This window comes from Lutra lutra, chromosome 14 (genome assembly GCF_902655055.1).
Source record: "Lutra lutra chromosome 14, mLutLut1.2, whole genome shotgun sequence".
NCBI lineage: Eukaryota > Metazoa > Chordata > Mammalia > Carnivora > Mustelidae > Lutra > Lutra lutra.
The window spans coordinates 59,755,911-59,782,319 of NC_062291.1; the positions used below are offsets into that span (position 1 = coordinate 59,755,911).

Genomic DNA, 26,409 nt, shown 5'->3' on the forward strand with positions numbered 1-26,409 from the left:
CAAGACTCTGGCCATAGGAGTGTCTCAGTAGGGTGTGGACAGCATTAAAGTTAGAGACTCTAAATCAGAGGCTGAGAGAAATTAGTCCAGGCTGGAGGGAAACAAACCAAGGCTTAAGGAGCTCACAGCTGCCAGATGCCAGGAAAGGCATGTTGGCAAGTCAAACCATCAGGATAGAGTTGGGGTTTCTGAGGAGACCGGACACCAGGAACATGGCAGGGATTCAAGCCAGAGGACAGAGTGTCTATAGTTAGTTCAAAAGTAGAACACCAGTAAACCCAGAATAAAATATACTCTTTACAACAGAGACAAATGTAGCCTTAACTTTTAGAAAGTACAATGCCATAAAATCCCTGTGTCTGGATCGTTCAACTCAGCTCCCAAATTTCCCATCTGTTGGTGCCACAATAGTGTGGTCCAAGGACATAGTACCTCATAAAGCAGTAGCATTCACAAGTTTTCTATGTAAAACATTACCTCTTGCCTCATTATGAGGCAAGATAAGAGATCTTTGTTCTTAGATTCTTTCTTCCCAACTGTGACAAACCCTCATCCCTGCTTGCCTTCTCCACCACCACAGAAATTGACAAGATGGTGCCCTCTCCCCCGTTCCTATTCTCCTGATGGCTTCGCCTCTGTCTGCTTTTTGGTCTCTGCCACATCCTAGAGCACAAAATGACAAGTGCTCTAAACTAGCATTTGAGCAGCATCACCACCTGTGTCCAAACCAGTATTGCTCTTGTATTTCAACCTATTCTCTTTTTATGAAACCAGTCCTATTTTTACTCACCCACTGACTTCCTGCTCATTCAAGCACCGGTTCTTTTTTATTTTTTTCCAATTGGCTTTAATAACAACTTTATTGAGATAAAATTCAAATACCATAAAATTCACCCTTTTAAGGTATACAATTCAGTGGGCCATCAGTTGTGCAACCATCACTATCCAATTCTAGAACATTTCATTAACTCCAAAAGAAACCCCGCAGTTTTTCCCCATCCCTTTCTTCCCCTAGCTCCTGGCAATCACTAATCTACTTTCTTTCTGTATAGATTAGCCTATTCTGGACATTTCATGTAATTGGAATCATACAAGGTGTGTCTTCTTGGGTCTAGCTTCTTTCATTCAGTATAATGTTTTCAGAGTTTGTCTATGTTGTAACATGTACCCCTACTTCATTCCCTTTTTATGGCCAGATAATATTGCATTGTCTGGATATACCACATATTATTCATCCTTTCATCAGTTGATGCCCTTTTGGATTGTTTTGATGGTTTAGCTATTAAGAATAATATGAACCTAAAAAAAAATAATATGAACCTTTCTGTACACATTTTGGGGAGGACATATGCTTTCAGTTTGCATGGGGTTTACCGAAGTATGGGTATACACCCATATATGGATTCGGTAGAATTGCTGATTCATATGATAAATTACGTTTAATATTTTGAGAAACCACAAAGCAGGTAACTCATTTTATAATCCCACCAACAATGTCTAAGGGTTCCAGTTTATCCACATTCATATCAACGTTTGTTACTAACTTTTTTATTATTGCTGTTCTGGTGGGTGTGATGTGGTATCTCCTTAGGGTTCTGATTTGCATTTCCCTAATGATGAAGATGCTAAGCATCTCTTCGTGTGCTTATTGGCCACTTGTATATCTTCCTCAATAACTGTCTAGTTCCATTTTTTGCCCACTTTTTAATTGAGTTGTGTTTTTATGAGTTGTAAATTTTCTTTATATATTCTGGATACAAGCTCCCTATCAGATATAGGATTTGCTGGTAGTCCGTTAAATACGTTCTCAAAGCATTCTAAAGTCCAGTTGATCTATTTTTTTCTTGGTTGCTTGTGCTTGTGGTGTCTTATAAATATAATATATAAAATATAAATATAGAAAATATAAAAAAATATTTTCTACTCCAAGGTCACAAAGATTTACTCCTACGTTTTCTTCTAAGAGTTTTATAGTTTTCACTCATACATTTAGGCATTTGATCCATTTTGAGTTAACTTTTGTGTACAGTGCGAGGTAGGCATCCAGCTTCATTCCTTTGCATATGGATATCCATTTGTCACCCACTAGCTATGGAGCTCTTACTCTGGGTCATGTGCTATGCTTAGATTCTGGGGAAATGGAGGTTAAGTAGAACATAGCTATTGCCCCTCAGAGAGCTTGCCATTATAGGAGGGGAAATCACAATAGTGTGGTGAAATTATGCCTGGCTCCTGGAGAAGATATAGCAAATTGTAGCTGTGATGCTGATGCTGATGATGATAATAATGATAATAATAATGGCTATTATTGTTGTTATAAATGCCAAAGAGAGATCTGTACAAAGTGCTGTGGTGGGAAGGAGTGACTATATTGTCCATGTCTCAAGACTGGCTTCACTGGGAGCCAACCCGCACCCTTCAGAGGCCTAGAGGGGTACAGGGAGGTGGGTCTCTTAAAGGGCAACCTTTTTGAGAGAAGATGGACCTCAGGTCTGTGTGTCATGAGCACAGCTGGTTTCTGATGTTATGCGATTTCTGATTCCTATTTCAGTCTGTACCCAAGAAAGAACAACTTCCTTCATTTGTCTGATAGATCTCTGTAGGCAATTGAGGAGATCAGAAAGGCTGATTGTGAATTACAAAATATTTCTAATAGATTATGTAAGTGTATTGTCTTGAATATTATAGTTAGGACTTAACATCTCTATTCCCTAGTGCTCACAGAGTGGATATCCTCAAACTGACCTTATGAAGTGTAGACCAATGGCTGATTTTCACACAGAGGGTATGGCCCTCTGTGAAGCATCATAAAATGTTCATTTATTTAATCCCATTATATGAACTAATCTCTTAGTGGCAGAAATATGGCTCTATTATATATATTCTGAGCTCCACACTATAGAAATTATCCAATTACAGAAAATAATTTTAAGAAATCACTTTTCCAAGAGTGCTGTTATACTAGTCTTTTGGCATCTGTAAGCACATGTTAGCAGGAAAGTAAGAACAGGTGCCATAAGTTTTAGAACAATGTGTTGAGGAAAAACCCTTTAAATTGAGCACATTCTAACAATTAACATAATCTAATTTAAGCTACAAAATACAGTTGCAGTTGTTCCAAAGAAGGATAATTTTAGAACCACTGATGTAGAGTTTAAATTTTAACTTAAATACATTGTATTTTATCAAAAAAATAAAGGTTTTAGTGTCTGGTTTTAATATCATCTATTGTATCAACTATGGATGTTTGTTCATTTTAGTTCAGTTCATCAGGCACGTATTTGGCCTCCTGTTATCCGGAGGGTACCCTATCTTAGTGTATATCCTGAAGGAGCTTATGGCCTAAGGAAGAAACATTGTCCAGTAGATGACACACACACTGCTAGTTAGAGAAGCAGCAGATTGGGACAAATGCTCTAATGGAGTTATCACGGGTTTTGAAACACAGGCAAGGAGAGATTGGTTCAGATTCAGAATGAGGCAAATCTGGTAGGACTTTCTTGAGGATCTGGCCCCTGAGCTGGAACTTGGAGAGTGGAGATGGAGTGGGAGGGGCTGGAGGGCACAAAGCCTTAGAAAGTACACATGGACAAGGTCAGGGAGGTGAAGGTAACATGGCACATGTGGCGTATTGAATGAGTAGGGGATGGAGTGGGGCATTTTGCCATCTTGATAATACCAAACCCATGAGTCTTGATTTGATTCTATGCATACTATGGACACTCTGAGGGTTTTTGAGCAGGCCAGTGGAATGAACAGACCAGTCAGGAGATAGTCAAAGGACAGAATGAAGGTGGAAAAGAAATGAGAGACCATTCTTGAATGAGACAAATCCCATCTTTCCAATTAAAATTCCCGATAGGTACCTATCCTATGATTTGAAGTATCTGATACAGAGGTTCATGTGTATAATTTTAATGGTTAGTTATGCCTCCAGCAAGCTGACTACTCCTTTTTACTCTGATATTTTTAGCAATGGCCACGCTTATAATGGGTAACACTGATAAAGCATGAACTTCGTTTTTTTTTTCCCCCTTTTTTTTTTAGGCAAGAATAACTTCTAAGTCAGTACCCTAGATTTTTCCCCTTTAATGTCTCTCACCCAAGGAAAAGAACAACCCACATTTGCATTTTAGAAACAGGAACAGGAAATGTGTTCATCAGCAGATAGGAACAAACGAAGGTGAAGCAGGAATGCAGGACTGTTCGCTAAGACTCAGTCCCCACTTTAGGACTGAGTCCAGTAACCTGGGTTTGCAGTCCAGCTGTGCCACTTCCAGCCTATGTAACTTTAGGCATGTTACCTAACTTATTTGTGCCTCAGTCCTTTCATCTATAAAATGGGGATCATAATAATACTTATCTCAGGTTGTTAGAAGGATTAGATGAGTTGGTACACACAAAGCCCTCCAAACAGTGCCTGACTCACAGTGAGAGTTCAGTACACGTTAACTATTATTATTCAGTTGCTGGACAATAAAGATTCCTGCCTGCCTGTGACCACTGTAGTTTACAAAAAGCACGTTCACGCACCCTCTGGTCATCTGAGCCCCACAGTGACTATGGCTATTGGTTATCCTAGTTAACATACCGCTCACAAACCACCCCAAAACTTACAAGCATAAAGCTACCACCATTCTGTGAGGCTCACAGATGCTCTGAGTCGGGAATTTGGATGAGGTCCAGCAGGACTTGCTTATCTCCGCTTCGCAGCATCTGTACCCGCAGCCGGAGAAGGCTGAAGCAGCTGGGGAGGCCTCGAGCGGCTGGGGCTGGATCAGCCGAGGCTGCGGATCCTCTGCCGACACAGCTTCTCCCCCTCACCTGTCTGGCAGTGTGGTGGATGGCTGGAAGGCCAGGCTCAGCTGGAACTGTCACCTAAGCACTTAGACTTGCATGTGCCTCTCCATCACGGTGGCCTCAGGCTTCCTGGAGCATTTCTCTAGCAGAAGCCGCATGCCTTTTGTGACCCAGCCTCAGAAGCATCCATGCAGACGCATCCCTGGCCTCTGTTGGTTAAAGCAGTCACAGGTCCGCCCAGACTCAAGGGAAGGAGATATGAACCACACCTTTCAGTAGGAGGTGTATCAAAGAATTGGGGGCCAAGTTATAAAATCACCATACTGGTATTATTCCCTAATGCTAGATGAGAAAACAGAGACTCAGTAGAGGTTAAACGATTTGCCTAGGGTCATTTGCACAGAGAGTAACTGGGATAGTTATGGGGGAAATTTGGAGGAGGGAAAAAGACGGCTAACCTACTTCTTTTGATTCCAATTTCTCATTCTTTCAATTAGATTATTCATCCTTGGGGCACCTGGGTGGCTCAGTGGGTTAAGCCTCTGCCTTCGGTTCAGGTCATGATTTCAGGGTCCTGGGATTGAGCCCCACATCGGGCTCTCTGCTCAGCAGGGAGCCTGCTTCCCCCTTCCCCTCTGCCTGCCTCTCTGCCTACTTGTGATCTCTCTGTCAAATTAAAAAAAAAAAATTATTCATCCTCCTTCAGCTTAGATGTACTTGTTAATATGTGAAAGCTAAAAGAAAAAAGTTACCTGGCTTTGTGTTTATTAGGTAATTAATCTCTCTAGAAAAGAAAGAGATATAAAAGTATAAGGTTTGGATGTGCCTGGGTGGCTCAGTTGGTTAAGCATCTGCCTTCGGTTCAAGTCATGATCCCAGGGTCCTGGGATAGAGCCCCATGCCCGGCTCCCTGCTCAGCAGGGAGTCCGCTTCTCACTCTCCCTCTGCACCTCCTTCTGATTGCTCGTGTTCTCTCTCGCTCTCAAATAAGTAAATAAAATCTTTTTTTAAAAAAAGCATAAGATTTGCATTTGTAGGAGCTTATACACAAATTTCATATATTAAGTAGGTCCTCAGATGAGTTCAGTCCCAAGATTAGCCACAGAGCAACTTTGTATAATTTTCTCGTAAGGAAAGATTTCTAAAAATATTCCAGATCCTTAACTGGAACTTGGTTTGTTCTCTAGGAAAATCTCACCTGGCCATTGTCCAGCGGGTGAACAATGAGGGAGAAGGAGACCCCTTCTATGAGGTGATGGGAATTGTCACCCTGGAGGACATCATAGAGGAGATCATTAAGTCGGAGATCCTGGATGAAACTGACCTCTACAGTAAGTACATGGCCTTGGCTCCTGTCCAAGGTCATCCCATTTCTTCTGAGATTCTCAGAGCTGGCTTAGTTTGACATACTGTGTGAAAGGATGTTGGGACAAGCCGATGCATTACTGAGTCAGCCCCCAAATATTAGGTGCTGGCACCTGGCTTGAGTCACTCTGAGTCACTGAGAACATGCTAGCTAAATGTTTGTCAAGAGGGAACCTTTGGGAACCAAGCCAAGAGTGAAAAGGAGACCTCCTGGCCTTAGGATGGAAAAGGAAGTAAAAGACAGTAAATGTGCCTTGGGTGGCCACTCTGCCCTTGTTTCCCTCCCTCCCCCCAACCCGTGTTGGTTTGTTTTGGTTTTGTCTCTTCATCCATCTAAACTCAGACCCCAGCTGTCCCTGGGGTTGCCCTCACAGTCGGCCCACACCACAGCACCAGCGCGTGGCAGGGACTGACGTGAGACTGCCCACACACAGCCTAAGCCAAAGCCTTAAATACCTCCTTCTTCGATGCTGCTCTTCTCCCTCACAGCCCTGTTTCTCATTCTCCCTTCCCACCCCTGCCCTCCTACCCACACCCGCCCTCAAGAACAATATGGACTCAATGCAGACAAGGACTGCTTTCGTTACTGAGCCTTATCAAAGCTTTGCTTGCAAACATTACAAAGGCTTGCTTTGTCTGTGGGATGAGAGTGTTATCTAAATCTATGGGAGTCCCTAGGCCAGGAAGTGTTTCCTCCTCTGGATTTCACTTCTTGAGACAGCAGTCCCATTTCCCTACCTCAGATAACTCATTCCATCAAGAAGACCCCTGTCCTTAGTTTGCTAGAAGCAGCCATTCAGAAACCAGCTCCCAGTACAAAGAACTTTAATGCCGGAAGGCAGTGAGTGGTGCAGAAAGACTGCCATCCCTTTAGAAGAGATCAAACCCCAAAGATGGATCAGGCCCTGACAAAATACAGTAAGAGTGTCACAGTATCTGGTATTGCTCTGATATCCTGGCCAGGCCCAATTTCTTCAAACAGGGGTTAACTTCTATACCCCACCCCCATTTCCTTCTTCCCCCACCCCTGCCCACGCTCTGATTTAGAATTCCCATCTATCTCAGTAGATCTTTTGGGGAAGGCAGTCACACTACCCTGTTCATGGCTGATAGTAGTGATGGTAGTCTAAATGAACATGCTCTCAATGAATCTTGGAACACTGAAAAAATTTAAAATAAATAAATAAATAAATAAATGTGCTCCCCCTCCAGCATTTAACCACCTTAATTCCTATTAAAATAATAGGAAGGAAGACGGAAATGAGGAATGGTTCTCCAATGGTGAAATGTTAAGTGGCATTCTGGTAGAGGAGGGAAAGGGGATATTTAGGCAAACATGTCCTATAAAGCAGAGGGCTGCTCACCAGTGAGAGCAAAAGAATTGATCCCACACAAGTATCTGCTGCTCTCTTGCTGAGCAATCCTCTTTCTGAAGGAGAGGATTAGGGCTTTCCTGCCCTTTATAAATAAGCTGCTGGTGTGATTCAGTAAGAGCTGTGAGAAGGCCAAGGAGCCAGGAATACGGTGTTTCTTCTCACTTGACCCTGACCCACAGGACAGCTGGGTCTGCCTCTTGCCACTCTTGCTACCTGAGCAAAAGGGGTGTTAAAGCAGCAGCTCAGAGTCCAAGATAGACCCACAAGACCTCAGTACCATAGAAGGGCACCTTCTGTCTTCTAGAGGGAAACCCAAACAGTGGAGCTGAAGTGAGCTCCAAAACGAGAAGGAGAATACCAGGGAGCCAGATTCTAGGGGCCCGGTTCCTTGTTCCTAGGATTCATTCCCCTCAGTGTCCACTGTGTCCACTCAGTCTGCACTGAAATTCCCCCCAGCCCTGTTTGTCTCCAGGCCAAGTCTGGAGAAAACCCAAATCCCTTTCTCTGCTCCCCTTAGCACTGAGAAGTAGGCAAGATGTTTCAAAATCTTATTCAAAACTAAGGGAAAGCAAAAGACACCCGACCAAGGAAAACATTCCCCCTACCTGTAAGAAAATATTGTTTTTAGAACAAGCTTTAAAAAAAGAAGGGAGAGGGGCGCCTGGGTGGCTCAGTGGGTTGAGCCTCTGCCTTCAGCTCAGGTCATGATCTCAGGGTCCTGGGATCGAGTCCCGCATCCAGCTCTCTGCTCGCCAGGGAGCCTGCTTCCTCCTCTCTCTCTCTCTGCTTGCCTCTCTGCCTACTTGTGATCTCTCTCTGTCAAAAAAATAAATAAAATCTTTAAAAATAAATAAATAAATAAAAATAAAATAAAAAATAAAAAAAGAAGGGAGAAAAGGTTAAATTGGAAAGGGCAGACTTTCTTTATCAGTATCTCAGGCCATCTAAAGTTCCCCTAGGTTCTGCCTGAGGGCCCCCACCTAGAGAACCCGACTTTGTAAGTTACAGGACTGTGCCCATTCCTTCTCCTTTCTTCTTCCCTAGATTTTTTCCCCAATCCTCTGCCTGGGGCGAGGCTAGGGTTGAAACAGGAGAATTGTGAGTGGAAGAGGAGGTGACCACCCAGGTTCCTTGGGTGACATGCCTCAGATACTGCCCAGGGCGTGGTTTAAATCAGCAGGAAGAGACCTGGTGAACCCAGCTCTGGGGACAGGAGAAGGGCAAGAGATGGAAACCTCCTGGGCTCCGCCAGCTCCCCTGATGCTGAGAAAGCTAGTCCCTCAGGCACAAATGCCATTTAGTAGGCACTTTACAGGTGGTTCTGCTCAGAGTCTCAGAATAACTACAGGGGATGAGCAGAAGCATTATTGCTACTTATGAACCTCATTGTGTAGATGAAAATGAGCACACACTCTGATGCCCAGAGAGGTTTCACAGCTGGTAAGGAGGGGAGCCACCACCAGAAACCTGCCCTCAGGGGCGCCAGGCCAGCCTTTCCCCTCTTCCACTCCACACCACCTCAGTGTAAATAGCCCTGAGACCTGGCAACATCTCCCACCTTCTACCCCTTAGTAGCATCCTTCTGCTCCCCGGGAAAGAGAAGTTGTGAGGTCACCTACAGTTGACATGTCGCAGAAATTCATGGGATCCCAAAGGATCTATCTCCCATATGACTGTGGGAAGACTGATTCTGATATCTCCACTTTGTGACCCTGCAGCTGACAACCGGAAAAAGCAGAGGGTTCCACACAGGGAGAGGAAGCGGCACGACTTTTCCCTATTCAAGCTTTCTGACTCGGAGATGAGGGTGAAGATCTCTCCCCAGCTTCTGCTGGCCACACACCGCTTCATGGCCACAGGTATGACTCTGCCCCCCACCCCCTGCCTGCGTCTCCTCCCCAGACAAGGAAAGCAGAATCTGGAAGGTGAAACCCACACACCAATCACATTAGTACCTTGCAACCTAATTCCAGTGCACAGCAGAGATGGAGAACCTCTGTTCCAGGGAGAGGGGATGCCGTAGGTTAGGCCACAGGAGGCCACATACTGTCCTGTTCAGGCCCAGGCCTGATCTTCCAAGACTGAAGTGAGTACAACTCAGCTCTGCTTTCCTCTCTTCTACTCAAGGAAAGAGCTAAAGAAACCACTGCTGCTCTCTTCCCTTCCTCCCCTTGCTTTCTGGCAGGAGCCTAAGGCCGAGCTCCATCTTGTTGGAGCTGGGGTGCCCCCCGAGGATTTGCTGAGGAAGGAAAGGCCTTGTCCTACCCAGCAAGGAGGCCTGGGGTTGGTACCCTCCCTGGACCACATAGGCTTGTGAGCTACACAAGTTTGTTTTTTTTTTTTTTTTTTAAGATTTTATTTATTTATTTGACAGAGAGAGAGAGATCACAAGAAGGCAGAGAGGCAGGCAGAGAGAGGGGGAAGCAGGCTCCCCAGTGAGCAAAGGCCAATGTGGGGCTCAATCCCAGGACCCTGGGATCATGACCTGAGCCGAAGGCAGAGGCTTTTACCCCCTGAGCCACCCAGGTGCCCCAAAAAGTGACTTTTCTTTTCTTATTTAAGATATTTTAGTTATTTATTTGACAGAGAGAGAGATCACAAGTAGGCAGAGAGGCAGGCAGAGAGAGAGGGGGAAGCAGGCTCCCTGCAGAGCCGAGAGCCTGATGCAGGGCTCAATGCCAGGACCCTGAGATCATGACCTGAGCCAAAGGCAGAGGCTTACCCACTGAGCCACCCAGGCACCCCAGCTACACAAGTTCTTAAAATACAGAAGTCAATTGTAAATCTTGGAATCTTTAGGAAAAAAAAAAAAAATTAAGATCCAAATACAAACTTCCCCTTCTTATAAAGAAGGTACTATTTGTCTTTGAACTTTCTAGTCTTCTCACCCAGGCCCAATTAAGGTGCTGACTTGGAACAGTAACACCCATGACTAAGTTCAATTGTCAGTTAGTCCAACATCTATTTATTGAGTGTGTTAGGAGTGTTAGGACACAGTTAGGACTGTTCAAGGTGCTAAGAAGTAGAAAATTTTAAATTGGAGTTTCCTTCTTTTCTAAGAAGGCCGAGGCTTAACCCACTGAGCCACCTAGGCGCCCCTAAATTGGAGTTTCTTGAAAGTAGTTTTCAACATGTTTTCTAGTCCTAATTACAGATTTAACTACTGGCTGCCTGTCACAGCAAAACAGCTGTGACTGTTCATAACATGACATAACATAATAATATAACATAATAATATCTGTTAATATGAAAATGTGAGAGCACAAGGCTTCACATTTTGGGGAACGTATCACTTAAGTAATTAACTCTGTATTAACTTGGAATTTCATTTCATTCAACAGATACATGTCATACCAATAAGATTAAATTCTCTGTGTTTCATTTGATGATAGCAATAAAGCCTTTGTTGTTCACATGGCTTGCTTATCCGTGCTCCTCTTACCATTGCTTTTTTTCTTCTTGAGCCATTTCATTGAGGTAAGATTGACATATGAAAAGCGGTATGTATTTAACATATATGACTTGAGGAGTTTGGAGCTAAGCTGCCATAAGCATATCCATCACGTCTAAGAGTTTCCTCCCACCCTCTTTCTTTATTACTATTTTTCCTATGTTACCATAAGATCTACCATCTTAGCAAAATTTTGCATATACAATACACTGTTGCTAATTACAGGCACTAAGCTATGCAGGAGATCTCCAGGACTTACTCATCCTGCATAACTAAAACTTTGCCCCCTTTGATCAGTACCTCGCCCATGTCCCCCTCCCACTAGCTCTGGCTAACTGGGGTGCTACTCTCAGCTTCTCTGAGTTTGACTGTTTGTTTCATTACTTTTAAAAATTTTTTTGAGAGAGGGACGCCTGGGTGGCTCAGTTGGTTGAACGTCTCAGGTCATGATCCCGGGGTCCTGGGATTGAGTCCCGCATTGGGTTCCCTGCTCAGCGGGGATCCTGCTTCTCCCTCATCCCTCTGCCTGGTACTCCCCTGCTTGTGCTCTTTCTCTCTGTGTCAAATAAATAAATAAATAGATAAATCTTTTTAAAAAACAATTTTTTTTTGAGAGAGAGTGTGCACAAGGGCAGGGGAGGGGCAGAAGGAGAGGGAAAGAGAATCTTAAGGAGGCTCCAGGCCCATCGTAGAGCCCAATGAGGAGTTCAGTCTCACAACCCTGAGATCATGACCTGAGCCAAAATCAAGAGTCGGATACCCACCATCTGAGCCACTGAGGCGCCCACAATGTGACTATTTCAGATTCATCATATAGGTGGTATCATACATATTTGTCCTTATGTGTCTGGCTTATTTCATTTAGCATAATGTTCTCCAGGTTCATCCATGTTGTTGCAAGTGGCAAAACTGCCTTCTTTTTTAGGCCACACTCAACTTTAAATAACATCAAGAAGAAAATTAATAGCAAAAGTAACATTTCCAAAATGGTGACCTGTTTTCTCCAGGGTGCCACCACAGGGACACATATCCTCAGAGAGCATGGGGAGAAGCTGAGGTGCACAATCCCACACCCCCCACTCCACCTGAGACTCACTAGAGCCCTGCCAGCTCGGTGCCCCAGAGCATGAATGGAGGTGGCTGTAGACACGTGCCTGGTTTGCCCATCCTGACTCTCCCGGCTGCTAATCCGTCCTGCCTCCCTATCTCCCCTAGAAGTGGAGCCCTTTAAATCTCTGTACCTTTCGGAGAAGATCCTGCTCCGGCTCCTCAAACACCCCAATGTGATCCAGGAGCTGAAGTTTGACGAGAAAAACAAGAAAGCCCCAGAACACTACCTCTACCAGCGCAACCGCCCCGTGGACTACTTCGTGCTGCTTCTGCAGGTGAGTGGGAGAGTTAGAGATCCTCCAAGGGTGGGACGAGGGCATCTCCAGGCTGGATAGAGAGGAAGGGCTGGGCCTCCTCAGCCAGGTTGGAAGCCTCAGCGTACTACCTCAGGGCAGGGCCAGGTGGGGTGGGTGTTTGTCCATGACCCACAGAAGGGCCAGATGTGTCTGGCCACTGTCCCGAGAGTGGTGGGATCTTGATGGCAGTTAGTCTGACCGGTCAGTAGTGTTTATGGTGGGGTTGGGTGGGGACTTCTCCAACAGAGGGGTTCTGAGACTACACTTCCAAAACTGTCATCCTGCAGAATCCCGAAGCCCCCTTGTCTGCTCAGACTTGCCTAGGAATGCGACGGTCCATGCCTCCCAACCTGCAGGCCTGTCTCGTGTCTGTCATGCTGGCGTCTCACCATATCTGACTCCCACCCGCTCCTTGCTCTGGGGGTGCGTGGAACACATCCACTCTCACTGCCACATTTCAGCCTTTGCAGCCTCTCGAATCTTCTCCTCCTTAAGAGGACCAGGGAGGGAACAGATGACTGAATGAAAGAGGTGTAGCATCTTCCCGGTGCTCAAATAAGTCCCAGCGCCTTCTACCCTGGGTGCCTGGATAGGACTGTTGTAAATACATGTGACATGTGGTTCTAGCTTGTGATGCTGCTGGCTCCCTGGCCCGGCTCTACCATTAGCTCTGTTACTATTGCCCATCTCTTCTCAACAGAATTTTACAAACCCTAAATACAGTGATTGCCTTAAAATCTTAATTAAGCTCAGTGACCTTAGAAGTAGCCTCTTTGTGCTTACTGTCCACCTACAGCCTGTCTGCTCTGACCCTGTAATGGGCCTCACACCCATCCTAACACAGAGCCTCCTTTCTCCTTTCTCCAAAATGGAGTCACAGTCTTCACTGCTGAAAATCAACAAGAGTCCTATTCCATTGTTTATATAATGTCATGAACTCATATAACCTACTATCTTATGCTTCATGTAAGCGTAACCATTTTCAAATAAAAGTCAGAGGGACTGAAAGGTAGTGGCAAGAGTGTAGGTTCAGCAATGGGAAAGATCTGGCTTTAAAATGCCAGTGTTGCCACGTTCTAACTAACCTTTACCAAGGTATGTGACCCTCTGAGCCTCAAATTGATTCACCTGGAAGCTGGGGATGAAAGCAGTATGGGCCCCATAGGGTGGTAGGACTGAGTGAGTGAGAATCTATGCAGTGCACAGAACACAGTACCAGGCCCGCAGATACACACTACATGCTAGCCATTAGCGATCATTATTCCTGGCAATGAAATACACAAGCTCTGCACAGAATCAGATTTTCTCTTAACCGGTGGGGCAGTTTATGGGGCCAGGGGCTAGCTGGGGCCAGGACATTCATCATGGAAGGGCCATCAGAGCATGCAAAGAGAGTTGGTTAGCCAGGACGGGACACTCCTCTATGAACGAAGCAACTAACATACTGCTGAAGTCAAAGGTTCTATCTTTGAAATGGATCTAGACAGACTTCACATTTCCCTGTGATAAGAACTTAAGTCCACCTGTTTGTTACCATACAGAAGTGCTTGGGGTTGTAGTCAATGATAGCACTGGAAGTGCTCACACACGCCCTTGTACACTTCCTTCTTTCCCCAGGGTAAAGTGGAAGTGGAGGTTGGCAAGGAAGGCCTTCGCTTTGAGAATGGAGCTTTCACCTACTATGGAGTCCCAGCCATCATGACCACTGCTTGCTCAGGTATTCCAGTCCCCACGCCAGAGCTTCTTGGGGAAGCAGTGGGATATGGTGGAAGAGAACATCTGGGTTCAAGTCCTGACTCCTCTTAGATACTCTCTATACAAGCCATTTAACTCCCTAGACTTTAGTTTCCTCCTCCATAAAATGGGTGTGAAAGTCCTTTCTTAATCGGAGAGTCTCTTCATGGAAGTCCGTGGTAAACTGCAGTGTTATCAAGTGTCAGGGGTGGATAGTGGTGTTTTTCTGTGTGAAAAGACAAGTTTATTTTGCTTTTTACACTTCCACTCGATTGCCTTGTTTTTACAGAGTTCATTGGTGCTGCGGGTGTGGTGGAGGAGGGGCATTCCCTTAAGGAGGTGTGTGTTCTCAACTGCATTCTTCTGTCCTTAGATAATGATGTGCGGAAGGTTGGAAGCCTGGCTGGATCCTCAGTCTTTCGTATGTATCTCTCAAACCTCTCTCCCACCTGTCCCCATCGTAGTCTTGTCTCAGCCCACTCTGGGGACCTGGACCAAGCACTTTGAGGCTGGGCTGGGGCTAACCCAAATGTTGGCAGCCTCTTTGTAATGCTCTGCCAGGAACACTGCCTCCTGCCAGGTACCTATGGACCACAGGCGCCTCGTTTCTGTGTTTGGAATGTTTCCTGCTGCTTCTCTGCTCATGTGCAAGTGACGAATGACAGGGAGGGAAGTTGTGAGGGGAGGGGACCCCATTTACTGTCACCTGCTGGGGAATGAAGGCTGGTGATTGGGTGCTCTGGTGCAGGTTCAGTCTTTCCTTCTCCGCTAGGATATAATTCACCCACTGGCCTTTACCTGACATAGGTCTGTCATTACTGTATTACATTACCGTACCGTAGAAAATGCCCACAGGGTCTTAGGATGTGAGTCCCAGGCTGCCACAGTATGTTGCTTACCTGCTTCTCTTTCCTCGTTACACGTCTCAGCTGGTGGAGAGCTGGCTTCCAGTTGGCTGTGCATGCTGGTGCTGGCGGCTGCCACAGGGCTCATGGCTGGTTTGTTCTGCCCCTTCTGTGCTCTACCTTCTTGCTGTTTCCTGTGTGGGGATATTGTACTTGCGCTTAGAAGGGATGGTGTTTATTGGGATGTAAGCGTGATCCAGAATGAATTATTTCTCTAGATTTCTTTTTGGTTCACGGGTCTGAATTTTGCGTTGCTTTCAGCTGTTCATGTTTACAGCAGTGGCTATTTTCATGCCAAATGGGGTGTTTTCTCTCATCATAAAAAAGATTTTTATGGAGGGCTTTCTATTGGGATTTACCAGAGGATCCTAAAGCTTGATCTCACAATCCCTGGCACAGGAAAGGTAGATACTATCTTAACACAGAGAAATTGAAGGATTGACTTGCTCCAAATTACCCAGCAAGTGGATGACTACCCAGATGCAATCCCATGTCCTGGCTAGTTCACACAGCACAAAGAAATAGATTTGAGACCCATCACGTTCCAGAATGTAATTTCCATGTAGAAACAGTGGAATGGTTTACAGTGTAATTTATACCTTAGCCGAGCAGAAGGCTGAAATGAAGTTGAAGTACCTGTCCATACCCAAAGCATGGCCCAACATGAACTGAAGATCGATAAAAGTAAAGCCCTGGTACATATGACACTTATATAAGCCAATAGATCTCAAGTAAGGTTGAGGAAAGAAGCATCATCATCTTAGAACAAGAACTCTGAATGGGAGAGGGATGAGCTACAGGACCAGGGAAATCTTGGTTCTCTAAAGGAGATTTCCATCCATCACATTAGGGATTGCTTAAGGTGGGGTAATTCCTAGGATTCTAAATGTTACGCAGACATTTGGCCCTGTTCTGGCTCTTTCAGAAGACCAAAAGACAGGAGGACAAAGAGCTACATGAGACTCCCCAGCCCACGTAATATGAATGATCTTTTTTCTTTGAAAAGAAAATTATTTTAAAAATCTTGGGAAGCTGTTACCTGGTTTCCTCCCTTCCTTCCTTCTTTCCTGTCTCTAGTTCTTTCTATCCATATCTCCTTCCATTTTATCAGTGAGACAGGCATAAACTTGTAACACTGATCTCTCCTTCAAAACTGGTTAACTAAAAAGGAGCATTAAACTTTTCCCTCCCCTCACTTCTGAGCATCTTTATAATCTTCAGAAGGAGAAAGAAATTGAATTAACCAGTAGGGGTGTGGAGACATTTTCCATCATCCCCCACAAGCGCTCCCCACTTAGCAAAGTACAGTGTGAAATATGGGCTAAGGCTGCCACACCCCACAGTTATGTCTGGGTGCACCCACACCCCAGGGTCTAGCTGCCCAGCATCACTCAATAGCAGCGAACCTCAGCCTGCAGTCAAAGGAGAGCATAAGGGAGTGAATTCTTATAGGGTCTGGGTCTGGCCAACTACCCTTGTCCTGGAAGCCAGCCTATAGCTTTATTAGCCTTTGAGAGAGATAAATGGGATGAGAGGTTCGTCAGAACACTGGCCCTGGGACCTAGCCTCAAAGTCGAATTTGAGGTTATGAGTAAGTCACCCTGGTTTTCCTGTGCAGGGTAAAGGGAACACAGCCAGCACTGTCTCCTCTCTCTTGGATCTGATTGCCAGGGACTCTAGGAGGATCACAGTGAGCCTGGGAACTCTGAAGAAACCAGGCCTGAGTTTCTTCAAGCCCACGGGGCAATGCAAGCAGAGAGAGGCTGTCTCCTCCCTGTTTGGTGGGGTATACATTTCATTTGCACCCCAAGAAACTCTAGGATGCTTCTTGAGACTGTGGGGTTTCTTATCCCGGTAGGTCTCACATTAGGAGCCCATTCCAATATTCTTTGACATCTGGTGTCAGACCGAATGATTATCAGTCAGGTGGGTATAAATCTCCCCCGCTCTCCTGCGCGTGTAAACTCAGTATAATCACCTGGCACGGCAGGTAAGACCACAGAAGTTGCCGGTTTTGGTGCGCTGTCCTCCACAGACTGACTTCATTTAGTCCCCAAGGAAGGGGCACTCTGAACAACTGCATAAGAGGGAGGAAGACAGATTCCCAGACAGAAACACCGCTTGATCCCGCAATGCACAGTTAGCGGCCCGGCACTGTGAGCACGGAGGAGGGGCTGGGAGGCTGAGGCACGCTTCTTCCGGCCGCCGCTGGCCGGAGCATGCGCTCTGCTTGGAACCGCGGCGCAGGCGCGCAGAGGTCGGGGGCTTTCGGGTGAGCCAGGGGAGAGGCGGTGCGGGACCCCCAGCCTATTTGTGGGCTCACGGAGAATGCTGTAGACACATGTCCCCACCCCGCAAGGGCCCCTGCCCGCTCTTGTCATCGGAAGGTCGAATCCCCTCTAAGATTACTGCACATCTTTCCGGAAAGACTTTCCGCCAAGTCTGTTTTACATTTGGGTTTCTGGAGGGTGACTTTGTGAGAGGATTTGCAATTTCCCTGTTCTCAGAGGCAAGATTCCCTTTTACAGAGAAATGTGCTGTTGTGAAGACTCAAGAACAGACTGACTCACACACTTTGCTCTTTTGTCTTTCTCCTTTTCTGTTTATCTTCCCTTTCGCAACTCACAAATCCTTGGCCCTTGACTCTTTAGTGCCCGTCTCTGTGTCCCGTACCTTCGCCTTCAGCAGAGGGGACTCTCTGGCGGGCTCCCCAGGTAAACATGCGTGGGTGTGTCGGGTCTCCGTAGAGTCAGTGGGGTGTGCAAGAGGCCATTGGTCGCTGTCCTGCGAGGGAACTAGTGACTCCCACAGGCACTGCCAGGACTAAGGCATAGCCCATAGCACAGATAACACTCCCTGGCACACACGGCCCAGGCGTTGCTGAGTCAGTGGTGTCACTTGTGAACTTAGCTCCCGGGAAGTCTCTGTGTAGGTATGGGGAGAGATGATAGAGTGAGGGCTGGTGTGAATTCTTCCTCATCTTTTGTCTCGCTACAGAATGGAGGGATGAGAAGTGCAGCAGGAGAGGACTAGAAAGAAACAACAGAGTACCATCCCTTACTGCTACCTATTTTCCCTCCACCATTCATTCTCTGTGGCCTCTGCTTTTAGCTGACCACTAACTAACCCAGCCTCATCTTCCCCTGTAATGTTGCTCTCTGGTGACTATATTATCTCTGGCCTTACTCATACAAAGAATATGTGTAAGAATTTCAAAACAACTTTTCATTAGATTTAACCTCTGTTGTTAATTGTATAAAAGTTGCTGGGTTTCTTTTTAACTGGGTCAGGCAGCTCCTCATAGAACTACAGAGTAACCCAAGGGTTGAGGAGAATGTAATCAGTCTAAATAATTGATGAAGTGTTTGTATTGTTTTCATGTCTAGAGGATGCTCTCTCAGGCTCATGAAACAAGTAATGAGCAAACCAAGAATTTCTGTCTTAAACCTCCCTGAAGTTAGAATGTAAAAACACGTCCAATTCCCTGTACCCCCACCCCACATCTGTCTCCCTATCCCAGTACCACAATAGGATTCTGAGGCCCCCATCATAACCTCAGCCAGCAAGAATTCAGTTATGTTTTGCTATCTGTACAGTAGACCCTCAACTTTCAAAGAGGCTGTGTCCTGAGACCTCAAACCCCCAAGTTTGCAGCTTCAGAAGAATTTATGTTGACTCCTGTTTCTTCCAAATCACATTTTTCCCATCAAAAACCATCTGGTTCCCATGTTTATCTGTACAAAACAAGTTAATCACCTTCTCAAATATCATCAAGGTTTTCTCTCTCATTTAATGATTTTCCACCAAGAAATAAAATCTTTCTTGCTTTGTGAGAGCTCATGCCCTCATGATGACTACTGACCAGCACGGTCCATGTGGGGGTGCCAAGCTGGTGCCTTCTACCGGCTAACTGGTCTACTCCTGCCTGTCAGCAAAATGAGAAGTGACCACATCATGGACCTTCAAGATCCTTCACATGCAGGGAATCTTCATGAAGGAAGAGTAGCTATGAAGCTTCAGCTGAAAGGCAAGGCTTACATTTTTAAAAGATACTCAATCAGAAGGATCAAAGCAGGGGTGTCATTACCTTTTAAATTACCTTCAGTTAACCAGACAAACCAGTTCTCTGTAATTTTGTAACTCCAGTTAAGGGAAGGTTAATTCTAGTCCATTGATATTTATTATGAATAACTTGATGGTAACCCAGCATCAGACCAAGATGAAGGTGACTTGTTCCTGCGGTGTGACACCCCCAGCCCCACCCCCACCAGGAGATGCTGTAACTTCTGATCTAACCCTGGTGGGTGGCAGCTGCTCCTGAGAACTCTTTCCACCTTCCCCTCATTTTCCATGCCTGGGTCTTCAACCCAACAAGAAATAGGTGAGCCACAAAGCTGAGAGAGCAAGGCCAACTTCTTCCCACCCTTGGTTTATCTTTGCAGAGTGGAGCAGTGACGAACAAAGCAGGAAAAAAGAAAGGGCAGGAGATTTTGATCTTGATGAAGTCCCAAAAGTTCGTTTTCGCTTTTGTTTCCTTTGCCTTTGGAGACATATCTTGAAAGAAGTTGCTGTGGCTGATATCGAAGAGGTTACTGCCTATGTTCTCCTCTAGGATTCTGGTGGATTCCTGCCTCACTCACAAGATAAACTCAATTTCGAGTTTGTCTTTGTGTATGGTGTAAGAGAATGGTCGAGTTTCATTCTTCTACATATAGCTGTCCAATTTTCCCAGCACCATTTATTGAAGAGACTATCTTTTTTCCACTGTATATTCTTTCCTGCTTTGTTGAAGATTATTTGACCATAGAGTTGAGGGTCCATATCTGGGCTCTCTACTCTGTTCCACTGGTCTATGTGTCTGTTTTTATGCCGGTACCATGCTGTCTTGGTGATCACAGCTTTGTAGTAAAGCTTGAAATCAGGTAACGTGATGCCGCCAGTTTTATTTTTGTTTTCCAACATTTCCTTAGCAATTCGGGTCTCTTCTGATTCCATACAAATTTTAGGATTATTTGCTCCAGCTCTTTGAAAAATACCGGTAGAATTTTGATCGGAATGGCATTAAAAGTATAGATTGCTCTAGGCAGTATAGACATTTTAACAAGTTTATTCTTCCGATCCAAGAGCATGGAATGGTTTTCCATCTTTTTGTGTCTTCTTCAGTTTCTTTCATGAGTGTTCTGTAGTTCCTCAAGTACAGATCCTTTACCTCTTTGGTTAGGTTTATTCCCAGGTATCTTATGATTCTTGGTGCTATAGTAAATGGAATCGGTTCTCTAATTTCCCTTTCTGTATTTTCAGAAATACAGACAGAAATTCAGACAGAAAGCCACTGATTTCTGTCCATTCACTTTGTATCCTGCCACGTTACTGAAATGCTGTATGAGTTCTAGTAGTTTGGGGGTGGAGTCTTTTGGGTTTTCCATATAAAGAATCATGTCATCTGCAAAGAGAGAGTTTGACTTCTTCATTGCCAATTTGGATAAAAAAAAAAAAAAGGAAGGGCGGGGATGCCTTTCTTCTCCTTTGTCTCTCTCCTCCCCACCTCCTTTCACTCGGTCTCCTTTTGTCTGGCCCCAAACTTGATTTATGATCCAAATATAGTTATTTGCATATATTACATCTTGCCTCCATCTTACACAGAGGAGAGAGAAATCCTGGAAATTAATAGGGCCTTTACGTTTAAAAAGAACCCAGTCATTTTATTTGATCCCCACAACAACCTCAGGAGATGGGAAGGAATTAACATTGCAAAACAATAAGTAGGGAAACAGCCTCTGAAAACATTGAGCCATCCAGCAGTATCACCTGTGTAGTGAGAAGGCGAAGGATGAAGACTGAAATCCAAATCTCTCTCTTTTTTACTGTTACATTTTTTTTTCTAATTTCTCCAATTCTTTTTTATTTTTAACAAAAAGTTTTCACTTGAAATGAATAAGTCACAGGAATAAAAAGCAACGCAAAAGGAATAGTCAGTGACACTGATAGCGATGTAATGGGATAGAGGGTAGCTTGTCAAATCACTGAGTGGTACAGCTGAAACCAGTGTAACACTGTGTGTCAACTATACTCAAAACAAAACAAAGTTTCCAGTTTTTTGAGACATAATTGACATATAACACTGTAAATTTAAGATGTATGTGATAATTTGATACATGAATTGTATACATTGCAAAATTCTTTTGTTGTTTTAAATTCCAGTATAGTTAACATACAATGTTCTTTTAGTTTCAGGTATACAATATAGTGACCTGTGGCATTTTAGAAACAGAACAAATGAGCAAAGGAAAAAGAAAGAGAGACAAACCAAGAAACAGACTCAAACTGATGGTTCCCAGAGGGGAAGGGTTGGGGAGATGGGTAAAATAGGTAATGTGGATTAAGGAGTGCCCTTGTCTTGATGGGTGATGTATGGAATCTGAGTTTCTTAGGTCCTGCTTCTATTGTCCTGGACTTGGCTACCCCTCTGAACATGGGCATTTTGTGCCCCCTAGAGGTCTGTGACTTACTAGCATTTTGAAAGCAGTCATGATAATGAATTATGGTGCTCTCTGTGGATTGAGGCCAGCGATCCCTGAACCAAAGATTGTCACCATTATCCATACATAGGCAGTTTCCTTCTATTTGAGCTTTAGTTTGAAATAAGGAGAGAGGAGTGGTTTTGTGCATTGCATTGCTTCCAAGGTATGATGTAATTAGCCAGCTTTGCAGGTGCTTTCATTTAAAAAGTAGACTTCTGATCAACCCACTGAGAGTTCACAGCTCCACTGCAGTTATCATCCCCTCTCCCCAGATTCATTCCTTTTTTCTTTTCCCAGTGGAGATGATTTCAAGTTCCCTATGACAATCCTTCCAAATCCACAAAAGCACAGAGGCAGGAAAGAGGTCAGGAGCAGTGATTCTTTTTCAGTGTTCAAATGACATCTGTAATGTGCTCTGAGATCAATGGGGACCGTTTCCTCCCAGAATATAGAGGAGTCTCTAAAAATAATCCTTTTACTTTGTGAAATGTGGTAAGTGACAATACTCCTTTGGGTTGGCTTGTGTGTCGTAAACATTTGGGAACCATTAAAGCTCCTTGTAATGTGAGCGAGTTCATCTGGGCTCCTAACTTGGGCTTATTTGCAGCGTTCACTTCGTAGCTTTGACAGAGAACTTTTGGCATTTGGTTGTCTGATGTTGAATATTACCCCAGAATGATGAATTTTAATAATCCTAGCTTGTACTCTTATAGGCCTATGTAATTAAGCTCCCCCATCCAGTTTGGAGAACACAGGTGGCCCATGACACAGTGACTATGACGAGAGAGGGCTGTTTCCTCTTGTCCCTCACTGATGCTCTGAAAGATAGAAGCAGGCAGCTGCTGTACCCTACTTTCCCCTCAAATCCCTAGACTGAAACAGGAAGTGGGGCATTCTCCTGTATCATGGGTTCTGCTCTAGGTACAGGTGTCATGAGTAAGGCAAGCATCACGGAGCTGTGTGTAGGTTCAGGGAGCCCCGTGCCTATCAGTGTACAGGAGATTCCATTCAGCCCCAGTTAGAGTGTCAAATCCTCTTCCACCCCCTCTCCCGCCCCACAACCAATTGTACCCCAGGGTCTTCTCCTCCCAACCTCAGTGTCTCCAACTTGCCATCTAGGACAGATATCCCTTGCAGCCTGACTACGCAGAGGCTGCAGGAATGGGGTCTATCACGCTTCTCCACAGCACCTCGGAGTCTAGAGAAGAAAACCCTGCTTCCCACCACCCAGTCTCCAGGGCTAGCTTGAGGGTGCGATGTAAGGAAGAGCGGACAAAGGGATATGTCCGTGGCGTGGCCTACCTCCTGGTGAGGAATTCTGTGGGAATTCCTCCCAGGAATTCAAACTGAGGAATTCAGTTTGATCACTGTTTGATCTGTCCCCTCTTAGACCTCTTTGACTGTAGTTTCACATTTTCCTCTTCACTTCACTCCCCCCAGCCTGGGCCTCTGCTCTTAGGAAATGCCAAAGGGAATTATACAACTTGAACTCGTTTGCCATGCTGCTGGGACACTCGTCTGTTACTGATTTCTTCTCTTTTTTTATTAAAAGCATTTCCATTTCCCTTGCTCAAAAACCTCTGAGTGTATGTGCACAATTACCAAAATGCTGAGTCATCAGCATCCTACCTATTGAGGAATGTTGGGCTCTGGGACATGAAAACATTGATGTTGCACAACACTCACATGAGCTGGGACTTCCTTTGTTGTGAAGTGAGGCTTTTTTTTTTTTCCTTTGAAAAATTGCTTTTATAGGCCCGACCTTTATAAGGCAGTTATATCTTTTCGTGTTGGGAATCCTTTGGGATTCTGAATAAACCTTCAATAGCTTTGTTCTTACTTGAAAAAAACAGAACACAACAATACTTTTCCTCCTAGCACGACAGTGATGTCACTTGCATTTGACGTGTGGTCCTGGGAGTGACAGCAGAGTGGCATGCTGGTGAGGACCAGAGCTCTGGGTGGGACGGGGAGGCATTTGTGGCCTCTGTTTCCAACAGAGTGTGGAAGTTATTCAGGCAGAGCCTTCTATGGCTGGAAGTGGTCTAGTAGATAAGAGAGCCTTGTCTTCCTGCCATCCTCCTGGCATATGCCTGGGATTGTGATATAAGGGATGACAAGGTGGAACAGGACACATGGGGTATATGTAGCACATGTCCCACCAGGCAAAACCCTGGAGGGTTGTCGGGGAGAGATGATTATTTCCCAGGCCCTACTTATACTCCCTTCGATGGTTCCAAACTGCGCTGAGGACAAGACCCATCAGGTCAGGGTATGGTGTTCCAGATTCCACTCACATGACAAAGAAGTCACCCTCCAGCAGAACTGCCTTCCCCCTTTTCCACAGCAGTTACCCTGAGGAAGTGCCATTGATTTACTTGGCAGTCACCAGCCCAGAAGACCACAAAGGGTAGAGCCAAGCCAAGAACGCACCAGCTTGTTTTCAAGGGACCAGAACCAGAAGTGAAACACATGTTCTTCTGCCCAGTACTGCTGCCATTTACAGTCGCCTGGGTGCTTCACTCTGTTCTCCATGGCACTGTCACTGGCTTCAGTCCTTGGTCACTGTGGAAGAGGGTCTGGCCCTCCATCTCCCAGTGGAGAAGTAGGGCCCTAGAGACCTGAGGCCAGGATCCCCAGTTTCACGTGCTTTAGGTAAACAAAGTCCTGGTTTTTCCCTGTGGCCTCTCCTCAAGTTACTGGACCAAAGCCCGAGGCCTCTGGGTGCCCTTGATTCTCACTGCACACTCTCTGACTCTGTCCAGCCACAATGTTGGAGTGTCCTTCTCTCTGCCCTTAATTTCTTGGAGAAGTCAGCTTCCCCAGGATGATCGTAAGTTGTAAAGGCAAGGCCTTCCCATCCAGGATGCTTTGAGAGCTCTGAAATCTTTTTTTAAACAAAATTTAGGTTTACATGAAAACTCTTTAAGGGATGCTTAGGTTTTGATTCATTCATTCTCTACATTTTTATTGAGCACCTACTTGAGGCCAGGCATAGTGCTAGATACTGAGTGGACCACAATGACCAGAAAACACAAGACCTCTGTCCTCGTGGAATTTAGCATTGAATTGAGTAGATGTCACAAGTACAAACACATAATGAATTAAAACTTGTGAAAAGTACATTGAAAGAATGAACAAGGGACAGTGATAGAAGAAAACAGGGAAATCTTAGGACAGCCAAAGTCTTCAGAGAGGGTAGCTTTCAGCTTCAGCTGAGACTTGATGACCGAGATCCTAGCTGGGGAGGTGGAGGGATGTGGGCAGGAGAAATGGCATCTTCTGAAGTAGTGGGGGAACACTTGCATGATTGAGAGCAGCAGAGCAAGCAGGGGAGGGGAAGAGATTCCTCAAGATGAGACCAGACAGGAGAGCAGGAGTCAGGTCATGGGGGACTTTTGGGGACAAAGCAATGAGTTTAGGGGTTCAGGGAATTGGGACTTGAGGGGGGACAGAGATAGAGACCAACAGGCTTATGTCCACAGTGGAAGTGAGAGGGCCTGGTACAGGGCTGGGGGAGCAGCAAGGGTCTGGGGGCACCCCCCAGGTTTCCGGTGTAAGTAATGGAGTATATGTGAGGGGCACTTTGTGAGACGAGGACACTGGAATTAGAATTCTTAATTCTATAATCCTATCAAGGCAGCGATTGTTATGGTTCTAAAGAGAAAAATGATGCTGCCTGTTGTTATTTTACCCTTTCCACTACCTGGTTTGCCAGACAACGGTAACAGCTTGCAGCTAAACACACCATCAACCCTCAAGGACTCGCTCCAAATAGATGCTAATCAATTATCTTGACTGATGTCACCGTTATCTCCTGAGACAGGATTGAATTCCCGCAGTTCTCCCTGAAAGCACAGGAGGGGAATTTCTGAGGAGCCAGACTCCGCACTGGAGCCCCTGAACTCAGTCTGTGTTCCGAGAGGCTCACAGCACGCCCCTCCCTCTTCGGGGAAGGAAACATGGGCTGGCACTCTCCCTCGGGTTGATTTTGTGCTTGAAATCATGCTCGGGTCACCTGAAGAACCTCTCTTCTATTGATCCAGGGAAGGTAGTTCACATAATCCGTTTAAAAACCAAGTGCCGTGGTCTTAATTGAAGTTTCCCTAGAAGGTTCTTGAAAATGGGAAAACAAATCAACCAACCCTGACTCGGAACATGTAGGATGCTGTGGATTATTCCAGTATCCCCTGCCCCCATGTAGGCCTAGATGGAGTCCTGCCTTAGACCCACACTTTAGAGGACCCCACTTTGGCCCTCCTCAGTCCTATCCCTTTCTGTGGGGTGAGGAACTCACGGGGCCGGAGTCTGTGTTCTGCCTTCTGGACCACACTTCAGATGGGGGAACCCTGGAATTCCTCCCCTAAGCCACCCCGGGGGAAGAGGACTGGGAAGCCCCTAGGGCAGGGGCTGTTTGTCCCCATATAGCCCTGTTTCATGTTTTCCGCTTTAACAGAAATTCTAAGGAGTTGGACCTTGCCTTCCAAGTTATGCCAGTATAATTGTCAAGGACAAGGATGGAACGAATTTTAACAGTTTCTTCATGTGACTCAAATCGGGACCCATATGGTTTGTGGACCTCCACTTGTCCAGGGTCCTGCCAGTGTTAGGGCAGACCTCAGTAATCCCTGCTAACATGCTCACCACCGCAAGCATCAGTCGTCTGTGCCTTCAGACCTAAGGCGTTCGCCTTTCTGAACAATGAGGCTTGTGAGCAGAGTTGAGATCCTGGCAGAGGGTCTCTCGCTCAGGGGGAGCTATACCCACACCCACAGCATGGTCCTCATCTCTGACATTAGTCCAAAGACCTGAACTGAGAGAGGCTGCGGACCGCCTCTGCCCAGCTCCTCC

The 26,409-nt window shown here is 45.5% G+C and overlaps 1 protein-coding gene across 2 annotated transcripts in view; it reads left to right on the top strand.

The window, feature by feature from the left end:
- The window catches only part of CNNM1 (cyclin and CBS domain divalent metal cation transport mediator 1), a 59,506-nt gene that overhangs the window by 18,330 nt on the left and 14,767 nt on the right, over window positions 1-26,409 (top strand). The window contains exons 2-7 of one of the 2 annotated variants that reach the window (XM_047703345.1): window positions 5,988-6,131; window positions 9,260-9,400; window positions 12,208-12,377; window positions 14,016-14,115; window positions 14,506-14,553; window positions 17,689-17,751. In XM_047703345.1, coding sequence (XP_047559301.1) covers window positions 5,988-6,131; window positions 9,260-9,400; window positions 12,208-12,377; window positions 14,016-14,115; window positions 14,506-14,553; window positions 17,689-17,751 — 666 coding nt within the window. The remainder of the gene's footprint in view (window positions 1-5,987; window positions 6,132-9,259; window positions 9,401-12,207; window positions 12,378-14,015; window positions 14,116-14,505; window positions 14,554-17,688; window positions 17,752-26,409) is intronic. The other variant, XM_047703346.1, reaches the window with a different exon arrangement.